The sequence below is a fragment of the Pristis pectinata genome, chromosome 34 (genome assembly GCF_009764475.1).
Source record: "Pristis pectinata isolate sPriPec2 chromosome 34, sPriPec2.1.pri, whole genome shotgun sequence".
Classification (NCBI taxonomy): Eukaryota; Metazoa; Chordata; class Chondrichthyes; order Rhinopristiformes; family Pristidae; genus Pristis; species Pristis pectinata.
Window position 1 is genome coordinate 15,866,846 of NC_067438.1, and position 12,037 is coordinate 15,878,882.

Here is a 12,037-nt window from a genome sequence, read left to right on the forward strand (position 1 = left end):
GCTGTAAATTACCGCTGGTGTTGGAAAATCTGGGTGGAGTTGATAGGCAGGTGAGAGAGAATGTGTCGCAGGGAAATGAGTGGGGAATGGGACTCATGGGAATGCTCTGGAGAGCCAGTTTAGCTCGATTAGCCAAGTAGTGTCTGTCAATATTGTGAGAAATGGGAGATAATGCACCTTCCTTTTACCTCGTTTCTGGAGATGCCGCATTCCTGAGGGATTCTCCTTGTCCCTCTACCTGCTCCTGAAAGGATTCATCACATATTTTTGCTCAGGTGTACAATTCAGAATAACCCCAAGTTTGACCCGGCAGTGTGAATTGATCTCAGTTAAAACAGTGACACAAATGCTGAAACAGGCTTCACTGCCTCTGGATGGAGAGAAACGTCAGCCTGGGCTGGGCACCTGGTCATTGTTGTAATGCTGGAGGGACTTGGCTTGGGACAAGAGGCTCAGCTCTGATACCTCTGTGGCCAAGTAACTTGTCAATGTTCATGGTCGAATGTTCAACAGAAACGTGGCCAATTTGGTAATGACCTCAAGGAAAGTAATTGAAAAAAATAAAATCACCAACGGTTGCTTAGGACTGAAGAGGAGAGGCCAGTGACAGGAGAATTCCTGAAGACACCTTTACCATAAAACCATGGCAATAATAGAATTAACAGCAGAGGAACGGGCCTTACAGCCACACCAGGCCACAGTGTTTATCCTCCTCCCACACTGTTCAACTCTGGGATCCCCAGTGGGTCCCAGAGTGAAATGTTTCTGACCTCACTCACCTGATCAGTCCCGGGAGCAGTCTCTTCCCCCCCTCCGAGACCCTCCTCAAGCAGAACTCCCTGCCCACACTCTGTAATACAAGTGACTGCTGTAAAATATTGAATAAAAGGAGGATAAGAACTACAAATATGTGCTGTCAACTGTGAGCCCAAGAAGTTCGAGGGGATAATGGAGGTCTCCCTTGCATACACCAGAGTGAAATCTCTGCCTGCCCGTGTTCCATGAATTTGTGAGTGGTCTGTCTCACAACGGCAGGATCCTGGAGACATGGTCACCGTGGCCAGATCGAACACTGACCTGAGGGTGGGTGAGTATGTTTGATTTACTGTTACTTGGGGAGCTTGGTGTCCAGGTCGGCAAGTTAGGGTCAGACATGGGGATCCAAAGCAGGGAATGGGTCTGTGGGTGAAGGTACTGAAGACAGCATGGCATTCAGGTGGTGATTCAGTGGGTAAACAGGAGGAAATGTTGTTCCCCGGGTAAACCCAGCAAATCAACAAACAGCCGTGGGGTGAAAGGGGAGAGGACTGCTTCCTGTGGAGAGTGAGAACAGGCAGACTATAAACACCAGCCGAGGGCTCAGAGTGGGGACCCGGGGCTCACTTGCCGACTTCCTGATGAATAAGAAAGTAAAACATCTGAGGGGGGATGGGGTCCTGCGAGGACCTGGATAAACACAGGGAGCGGTGCAAGAGACAGAGTGAAGGAAAGCAGAAGACGGGAATCATTATTTTACGGATTGCCTTGTGTTAGCCGAGTAACTTCGAAGGTAGGGACATGTTCGGCACAGCTTTATGGGCCGAAGGGCCTGAATTGTGCTGTAGGTTTTCTATGTTAGCATATCTGAGGCAGGCAAACTCAGGAGCAGGGGACTGTTAGAGGAGTGAGAAGTACTTCAGGCTGGGCTGACCTGGACCCAGGGGTTCCACAGGGAGACCATTCCCTCAGAACGACCCAGGTTTGGCCATGGGAGGTACAAAGAAAGGGAGGAAAGAATTCCAACAAGAAGGCAGTCCCAGTAATGGCTGCAACAGCAGGAGTAAAGGTGATTGTTTCAATAGTGCCCAGACCGAGCTCAATGTCCGGGACTGAGGCAGGCAGGTTTCATCATCTGAGCTCTGTCATGGAGCAGAAAAAAGTAATAATAATATTCTCTTTATCAGTCACATGCACATCGAGACACACAGTCAAATGCTTCTTTGTGTAGAGTGTTCTGGGGGGCAGCCCGCAAGTGTTGCCACACTTCCAGCGCCAACACAGAATGCCCACAACCTCTTAACCTGTACGTCTTTAGACTGTGGGAGGAAACCAGAGCACCCGGAGGAAACCCACACAGTCACAGGGAGAACGTACAAACTCCTTATAGATAGTGGCTGGAATTCAACCCGGGTCACTGGCACTATAATAGCATTACGCTAACCACTGCACTACCGTGCCGTACCGTAATTCTCCAGATATGGGGAAGGTTTGGGGTTAGGTACCAGTTGGATGTGCTGAGCCACAGGTTGAGTGACCTGCTGTTCTGGACTATTTGCTGATTTCTGTGTACTCTGGATGGTGGAACATTACATCTCACGGTAGTGTAGGTGGGCAGGCATGGTAGTGTACCGGTTAGCACTGTAAGGAGTTTGTACATTCTCCCCGTGTCTGCGTGGGTTCCCTCCGGGTGCTCCAGTTTCCTCCCACATTCCAAAGATGTACAGGTTAGGAAGTTGTGGGCATGCTATGTTGGCACCAGTAGCATGGCGACACTTGTGGGCTGCCCCCAGAACACTTGATGCAAAAGGTGCATTTCACTGTGTGTTTCAACGTGTGTTTCGATATACATCTGCCATCAGGAGAAAAACCTTCTTTGCAATTAAAACAGAAAAATACTCCTACCAAAGAATCCGACTACAAAAACTAAAAACTGCACCTTTTCTGGACATGAACTTTGTGTCCCCTACAGTCCAAAGTCTTGCTTTCTCCTTTCGTTAAAGAGAACAAACAAAAGTCAGGCTAAAATAAAAACGGAATCCAAAGGTGTGGCTGAGATAAAAGGGAATCCAAAGGTCTTTTGCAGTACGTTCCCAGTAGAAGGGATGTTTAGAGAAGCAGTGAGCCGATTAGGAACTAAAATGGAAGACAGTAATGGAAAATGGAATCTTTTCTGACACCTTTGACTTGTTTCCTGTAACTGTGACCATACTGCAGAACTAATTGACCATAGAGCACATTGAACATTCTGAGGTTGTGAACAACATGATATAAATGCCAGGTTTTTTGTAAAATATCCCAAGTTATCTCATTGCACCATTACCAAAGAAAAGCTGATGCTGAACGACATGACACGTTGGGGCAGGGGACAAATCATCAGTCAAACAGGTAGGATTTGAGGGAGAGACAAGAGACGGCAGATGCTGGAATCTGGAGCAACACACAAGATGCTGGAGGAACTCAGCGGGTTAGGCAGCATCTATGGAGGGAAATGGACAGTCAATGTTTCAGGTCAAGACCCTTCATCAGTCCAGATGAAGGTTCTCGATCCTAAAACATTGACTGTCTGTTTCCCATCATCGATGCTGCCAGACTCGTTGAGTTCCTCCAGCATAAAAGATGAGGTAGGATTTAAGGATCGGCATTGAGGCAAATGAGGTAGAAAGACAGATTTCTGGGGAATTCCAGAGCTGGGGATCCTGGCAGATGAAGCCAATGCTGCCACTGGTGGAGGGAAAAACTACAGTGGAGTATGCAAGTGAGGCCAGAACTGGAGAAGCACCGATATCTCAGGAGGGACTGAGGAGAGAGGCTGTGACGACACTATGGAATGACTTGAACATAAGGATGAGACTTCTTATACTGAGGGATCTGGAGCAGGCTGGGATTTACACAGCAGAGGATTCAGTGTTTGTGAGGGGTGGAAGGTGACAGACCAGCCAGGAGCATTGGGTGAAGTGGTTTCATCCATGAGGGACAGTGGCAGGAACAGTAACTTGTTAAAATGTTGATTTCTCTGCTCTCTTTAATGCACTAAGCAAAATCATCACTATTAAATTTCTCTAAAAAATACAGCATAAAAACCAAAACTTACTTCATGTGTGAGAGAACATTTTGCAACCTTAAAATGAGCCCAAATATTCAGCAACACATTGCAACCAACTTGCTCAGGGTTTAAAACCTGAAACTGACTGTGGACTAAATAGATGAAATTCAAGTTGCCCATCAAAGAGGACCGCAGCCAATCAATGACGTGATCATCTCAAAGCTCATCAATCAAACCTAATGCCCAACCTGATGTTAAACATTTGTGTCAAGGTGGGGTGGGAACTCTGCTGTATATTTTCTCTACAGGCGTGAACCAAAAATCCTTAAAGCCACACTGATGTGTCAATGGACAACCACATCTTTCGTGATGATGACAGATCATCCACAAGGTGCTGCATTCCCTTTTCCAGCACTGAACGGAGGGGTTTTTATGTGATGTGATATTATGAAAGTGATGTTTATAATTGGTTAACACTGTCACTTGTTAAAACTGTCATTGTAAATAAAAAACTAAATTCAGCACGTCCTTGACATGAAAACAAAAGTGGGGAAGGCTGGCAATACTCAGTAAGGAAGGCAGGATCTTTGGAGAAAGGAGGTTGGTCAATATTTCATTCCAGGGTCTTTTCTCAAGGTCGAAGGATATTGAAGATGAACAGCAGCTAAAAAGTGACAGAACTGACCTGGCAAATACACGGCTGGAGAACAGGAGATGATTAAATGGCAACAATGATACTCATGGCAGACACAATGAAGAACCGGTCCAGGATGGATCAGACTTTGGAAGTTGAAACCAGAGGATCCACTGTCTCCATCGCCACCTCTGGGATGTCGACCATCACGTTCCTCGGATATATCAGTTTCCAGACACACGACCTAACAAAGCCTTGCAAAGACTCCCAAAAGGTTTGCCTAGTAAGAATTTCTGGGTGAACTTGCACCCACTGGGAGATTGACCCCAGGCACTCCCACACACAGGTCACCAGAGCGTGCTGGACATTTCCCAGCATCAGCTGCACATCTAAACATATCACAAGTTGCACATCACACATTCCCTCCACATTCTCTGAGGTCACCAATGAAACGTGGATTAAAGAGTCTTGACCACAGCATCTGCCAGCCTCAGTTTTCAATGTTCACATCACTTGAAGCCTCACTGACTGCAGCTACATTCTGGCGTCTCTGCCTCACTGACCATTGCTCCTCTCACATGGAACCATTCACAGCACGGGGTAATGAGGGATGTCCACACACAGAATACTGTTGTGCAGCTATTCATACACTTCCATGACTGCCCTGGAGAGGGTTCCTTTATAGTGTGAAGACGGACCCAGTGATCAGCACAGCAAAGATGTACAGATCCCGTGTCAGCCAATGTGACTGGGTTTTATTTTTAATTCATTTTGCTCCCTTGGCCATTTACGATCCACCGCATGGATGGGTCTGCAGTCACGTGTAGTCCAGGGGGACAGATGAAGGGCATTAGATAACTCAGTAGTTCCCTAGTCATTGTTATGAATGGCTTTTATTAAAAAGATTTCCAGATTATTACCCAAATTTTCCATGGTGGGATTTGAATTCAGGTCTCTGGATTATTCCTCTGGTAACAACTATACACGACGTCAACCAGGTTTTAACTGTAAAAAACCTATTTCAACCTACTTCTGCCCAATTTCATGACATATTGTGGGATATTGGGAATTAGTGCCAAACACTGAATGTGTTTAAAAAAAATGGGTGAAATTCACTCTGTGGGCAAGTGTTCACAGCCCTTCCTCAACACAATGAGGAGTTCACACTCCAACACGGAGATCCAGCCACCACAGACGCTGGCTGGTCTGTTGCATGTTTCCCAACATTTCCCATTCTGTTTCACGTTTCCCCATCTGTAGCGAGTTTTCTCATTCGTTCAGCTACAGAACAGTGTCCCGGGTAGGTCTGCTGGTGGTCCAGCTCAGAGGTTGATATCAGTCACTCGCACTCTACTGCTGCTCCCTTCGCCGCTCCATTCTGTAGACTAGAATCTCTGGGCAACCGGACTTCAACACAGTAACACATGGTAGTCAATGCAGATTTAAGATACTTAACATGGAGTTACTGGGTTAAAGATTTGTTTCAAGAGAGGGGAAAGAGCAAATACCTGCAGAGTTTAATTCCTTGAATTGAAATGTAAACATCTGGCAGGCAACGTTTCATTAAATGACCACCACAAGATGAGGTTCCTTTCTTTTGCTTCCATTCCTGTTCTGGTTGCTCTGACTCTGAGAGTTCACTGTCTAAACTATCCATTAGCCACCACTCCCTGACACTGATCAGGCCAAGCACAGTGACGCTGTTCAGAGACATTCTCTAAAGCTCTCAGTCTCTCACAAGACAATCCCCAACAGATTCCTATTTAACTCCTCGCACCTTTCATTGTTGACAGAAGTAGCACTACCCCACTGAGCGTGAAAACTTCCCCAAAATTCAAGTATAGTTGGGACTCACCTCATTCTGAGAATCTGATCCCAGGTACTCTCCCTTTTCCACTCGGTCCGTGAGCACTTTCACAGCAGCTGCTCCCTGAAAACTTTCACTTTCACTGCTCATTGAAGAACCAGGTTGAGTAAAGGTCACTCATTCCGGATGGGAGGGGCTGGGCTGGTCACATTAACTCAACCCCGGGAGTGGGAGGCCAGGGAGGTGGAGACTCTGCTGTCCCAGTGACAAAGCAAAAAAAGGGTGCAACTAATAAAACCGGAACCATACAAAGGAACAGGAGACGTGATCACCTGGACCGTGAGATTATTTAGTGTTGATTCCACACTCTGGTCCCCGTGGTTCCCAGTGACGCAAACAGCCTCCAGCACACACACAGGCTGGGTGTTCCTTCTCTGGTTTGTTGCTGAGTTTCATCAGTGACACTGGCCTTCGCTGAGAGGTGACTCCCGACCTACGGAAAGCGATTCACATTTCCTGGGTCTTTCCGTGCATCCCGATTGTCGGGGGTGGTGTTGTGCATTGGGAGAGGGTTGGCAGAGGACCCATCTCTGGAGGTTTACTGTAAAGCCCATCCTGTAGCTTGCTTCAGTGAGGGAGTTAATGATGAGAAGGGGCCTGGTCTGTGAATATGCACATTCAGTGCACAGTGCATCGGCCTCCAAGGTTCCCACACTGCACACATCTTCCCCTGCCATGTCAGTGTTTTGAAGAGATGGTTTCTCTGCAGCTCCCTGGTCCCATGTCCACCAACCACTCCACTTTCTCACCGCACTTTTCCCCAACAACCATGGAGATACAGCACCGGCCCTTTTACCTCTTTCCTTCCCACAATCCAGAGATAGTGACCCACCTTCAAAATGAAGCCGCGATATCCCTGCGCATCTTCCGATCTAATGCACTGCATTTGGTGCTCACGATGTGGTCTCTGCACTGAAGAAACCAATGGCAAATTGGCAGAGCACCTGCATTCAGTCCACAAAGGTTACCCCGAGGTTCCAGTTACCCGTTAGTTTAATTATTCATTCCACTCCCACTCTGATCCATCTTTCTTTGGCCTTTTGCACTGTTCCAGTGAAGTCCAGTGTGAGCTCAGGGAACAGCAGCTCATCTTCCATCCAGGCCCGTTGCAGCCTTCAGGACTCAGTACTGAATTCAATGAGTTCAGATAACCTGCCTTTCGTGTTGGTTGTGGAACAAGCAAGTTCTGACATAGGGTAACATGTAATGCTCACTCATGTTTTTTTCTCTACATATGCCTTCTGACCTGTTGAGTGTTTCCAGCATCTTGTTTAATTTCATATTCAGGAAATCACCCTGTTTGCCCCACTAAGCACCTCACTGACTAATCCTGCAACCCTTAAGGATCTGTTGACATTCAGTGCAACATCCCACTGTTCCTCCACACCTCCTATTGGTTGTACATCCCCTTAACTTGTTGCACCTCCCCAGTGCATGACCTCACCTTTCTCTGGATTAAGTTCCATTTGACACTTTTCTGCCCAAGTCTGAGTCCCAGAACATTGGGCAGAAGCAGGTGAAACCAGGGAGAGGTCACTGCACTGAAGCATCTGGAACCAGTCCCAAAGCACTGGTGAGGAGCAGGTTAAATGGTCCACAGAGACTGGGTAAGGGCAGGTTAAACCTCTCGGTTGGCACTGGGTGAAGGGGACTCAGTGATAGTCAGGCCACAGGCAGCAGTGTTGGAGGATCAGAAGCTTCTGGAGGGGAGAATGAGGGAGGTCGGTCAGGAGTGTGTTGGAATCATCACGTCTGGAAGTGCATCTCCCCTCATTCCCTCCGCTTTCATTCCTGATGACTTCAGTCCGCGTCCTCTGCTCACTGCCCTCCTGCCTGTGAAAACAATTTCTCCTCAATTAATGGACCAAACCTTCCCCTTTCTAAGCCCCTGCATTAAATCTCCCTCTCACCTCCCCTGCTTTGAGGAGAACTATCCCAGCCTCTCCCGTCTCTTCACATTGCGAGGAAGTCCTGGCATGGCTTTTATTTTCATATTTATGATATTTGGAAACCCTCCAGGAGAAATTCTTTGTGGCTGAAACAGCTCAGGTGTCAAACAATGTAAAATGTCCTGGGCCGCTCTGGAAAGCATTCCCCAGACATCCCGGGGATGTAGACACAAAAGACTGCAGATGCTGGAATCTGGAGCAACGCACAAAACGCTGGAGGAACTCAACGGATCAAGTAGCGTCTCTGGAAGGAAATGCAGTGGCTCGACCCGAAACACCGACTGTCCATTTCCCTCCACAGATGCTGCCTGACCCGCTGAGTTCCTCCAGTGTTTTTTGTGTTGACCCTGGGAATTAAGTCATGGTTTCGAGAACCACTTCAATGAATTTTTAAAACGCACTGATGCATCTTCCCTGCACCTTCAGGATACAGACCGGCATCTTCCCCCTCAATTCTCCTGTAACACCAGAAGCCACATTGGGAATCTCCACACTCCCAGCCTGAGCCTTGTTGAACATCGCACAGACCAAAGACGTTGAATTAACGACATTCCCGCAGTACCGGTTTCCAGCAGCAGGTGGGGACCGTGCGCCGCGGAACTGCACAGACCTTTGGACAGCTCGCCATCACCATCTCCTGGTGGGAACCAGCACTGCAGCACCTGTCCCGGACTCGGGGAAACTCCCATCTTCCTGGGACGGACAGGATGCTGGAGGAACTCAGCGGGTCAGGCAGCATCTGTGGAAGGAAATGGACAGCTGACGTTTTGGATCGAGACTCTTCATCCGGACTGAAAGATAGAGGGGAGATTGCTTGTATAAAGGTGAGGGAAGGGGTGGGGCAAGAGCTGGGAAGTGACAGGTGGATCCACGTGAGGAGGGGTAAAAGGCAGATGGAGGAGGGGAGGGTGGAAATAGTGACAGAGGTTGGGAGGTGAAAGTTGGAGGTGACACAGGGCTGCAGATGATGTGATTCGATAGGTAGGTAAGGTGGAACATGGAATAGTGGGGGGTGGGGTGCAGATGGGAACAGTGGTGGGGAGGAAACCCAATGGGAGGAGTGTGTGCATGATAAGACCATAAGACATAGGAGCAGAATGAAGCCATTCAGCCCATTGATCATGGCTGATTTATTTTTCCCTCTCAACCCTATTCTCCTGCCTTCTCCCTGTAACCTTTGACACCCCTACTATTCAAGAACCCATCAACCTCCACTTTAAATATACAGTACCCAATGCCTTAGCCTCCACAGCCATCTGTGACAATGAACTCCACAGATACCCAACCCTCTGGCTAAAGAAATCCCTCCTCATGTCTGTTCTAAAGGGACAACCTTCTATTCTGAGGCTGTGCCCTCTGGTCCTAGCTTCCCCCACTACTGGAAACGTCCTCTCCATGTCCACTCTATCCAGGCCTTTCAGTATTCAGTAGATCCTCACCCTCATCCTTCTAAACTCCAGCGAGTACAGGCCCAGAGCCATCAATCACTCCTCATACATTAACCCTTTCATTCCCAGGATCATTCTTGTAAACCTCCTCTGGACCCTCTCCAATGTCATCACATCCTTCCTTAGATATGGGGCCCAAAACTGCTCACAATACTCCAAACGTGCTCTGAACAACACCTTGTAAACCCTCAGAATTACATCCTTGCTTCTATATTCTAGTCCTCTTGAAATGGCTGCTAGCATTGCATTCGCCTTCCTTACTACTGACTCAATCTGCAAGTTAACCTTTAGGGCATTTGCGTCCCTTTGTGACGGGCAGATGAATGAATGGAGAAGGGGAAAGAAACAGAGTGATAAGGGCTGGGGTGGGTGTTGGAGGAGCTTGGTAGATCAGGGGGAGAGAGAAACAGGACAGAGTGGGTGATACGTCATGGAGGGGGAGAATTACCTGGATGCTGCACTTCAGGAAACAGTTGCACTCCTTAGATTAACTACATCAAATTCCATCCGTGGTCAGGGACAGGAGGGTGTGACTGAGAGTGAGACAGGTAGAGGGGTACAGGATGTAGTGTTGAAGGAGCCTCAGCCCTTGACTTTGTCTAACAGGTTTGAGATTCTAATTCCCTGGGTGGACAAGGTGGGGTGGGGGGGGGGGGGGGGGGGGGGAAGAGCGCAGGGTGATGCTGCAGGAAGGATGAGCAACCTAACCATAGCACCGTGGCTCAGGGAGCCATTCAAGAGGGCGAAGAGAAGAGAAATGTAGCTGTAATTGGAGATAGTATAGATGGACTACACACTGCTGTTCGTGCCCCCCCCCCCCCCCCCAAGTCCAATCCCTTCCCACCTACGTCAGTGACCCATCACACACTCTCCAACTTTTCCATAGCTTTAAGTTCTTCCACACGCACAACCTCATCTTCACCATGGTCATCCAGTCCCTGTAATACCTCCATTCCCCATCATGATGGCCTCACCGCCCTCCGCTTCTTTCTTGACCAGAGACAGAACCACTCCCCTTCCACTAACACTCTCCTCCGCCTGGCTGAACTTGTCCTCACCCTTAACAACTTTACTTTTGATTCCTCTCACTTTCTACAAAGGGCACAGCTACAGGCACTCACATGGGCCCAAGCTATGCCTGCCTCTTCGTTGGCTACATTGAACAGTCTCTGTTCCACGCCTACTCTGGTCCCATTCCTCAACTCTTCCTCCACTATATCGATGACTGCATTGGTGCCACCTCTCGTACCCACGCGAAACTTGACAGTTTCACAACCTTCGCCACTAATTTTCACCCAGCTTTCCAATTCACTTGGACTATCTCTGACACCTCTCTTTCCTTCCTCGATCTTTCCGTCTCCATCTCAGGAGATTCCTTATCCACTGACATCTTCTACAAACCCATTGATGCCCACAGCTACCTCGATTACAGCTCCTCCCAACCTGTCTCTTGCAAGGATGCGATCCCTTTTTCTCAATTTCTCCGCCTCATCTGCTCCCAATGATGAGGCTTTCCACTCCAGGGCATCAGAGTTGTCCAACTTCTTTTCTAAGTGGGGCTTCCCCGAGTGTCGTCGAGAGAGCTCACACCCATATCTCTGCCATTTCCCGCACCTCCGCTCTCACCCCCACCCCTTCTGGACCCAACAGGGATAGGGTCCCCCTTGTCCTCACGTTTCATCCCACCAGCCTACTTATCCAACACATCATTCTCCACCACTTCCGCCATCTCCAATGGGACCCCACTACCAAGCATATCCTCCCCTCCCCACCTCTTTCTGCCTTTTGCAGGGACCTCTAAGGGGAGGATGAGGCAACCATGGCTGACAAGGGAAGTCAGGGACAGCATAAAAGCAAAAGAGAAGGCATACAATATGGTGAAGATTACTGGGAAGCCAGAGGATTGGGAAGCCTTTAAAAATCAGAGGATAACAAAAAAAAATGAAATGGGGGGGGGGGGAAAGGGGAAGAAGATGAAATAATAGGGTAAACTGGCCAATAACACAGAAACATAGAAAACCTACAGCACAATTCAGGCCCTTCGGCACACAAAGCTGTGCCGAACATGTCCCTACCTTAGAAATTACTAGGTTTACCCATAGCCCTCTATTTTCCTCAGCTCCATGTACCTACCCAACAGTCTCTTAAAAGACCTTATCGTATCCACTTCCACCACTGTTGCCGGCAGCCCATTCCACGCACTCACCACTCTGAGTAAAAAAAACTTACCCCTGGCATCTCCTCCATACCTACTCCCCAGCACCTTAAACCTATTCCCTCTTGTGGCAACCATTTCAGCCCTGGGGAAAAGCCTCTGACTATCTACCCAATCAATGC

At 48.3% G+C, this 12,037-nt stretch overlaps 1 protein-coding gene across 1 annotated transcript in view; it reads right to left on the reverse strand.

Annotated features, from left to right (window-relative positions):
- LOC127585980 (butyrophilin subfamily 3 member A2-like) overlaps positions 1 to 6,378 on the reverse strand; it is a 53,177-nt gene extending 46,799 nt beyond the window's left edge. The window contains exon 1 of the mRNA XM_052043737.1: positions 6,292 to 6,378. Within this exon, the coding sequence (XP_051899697.1) occupies positions 6,292 to 6,296 (5 nt within the window). The 5' untranslated portion in view covers positions 6,297 to 6,378. The remainder of the gene's footprint in view (positions 1 to 6,291) is intronic.
- Positions 6,379 to 12,037: the final 5,659 nt, after the last annotated feature.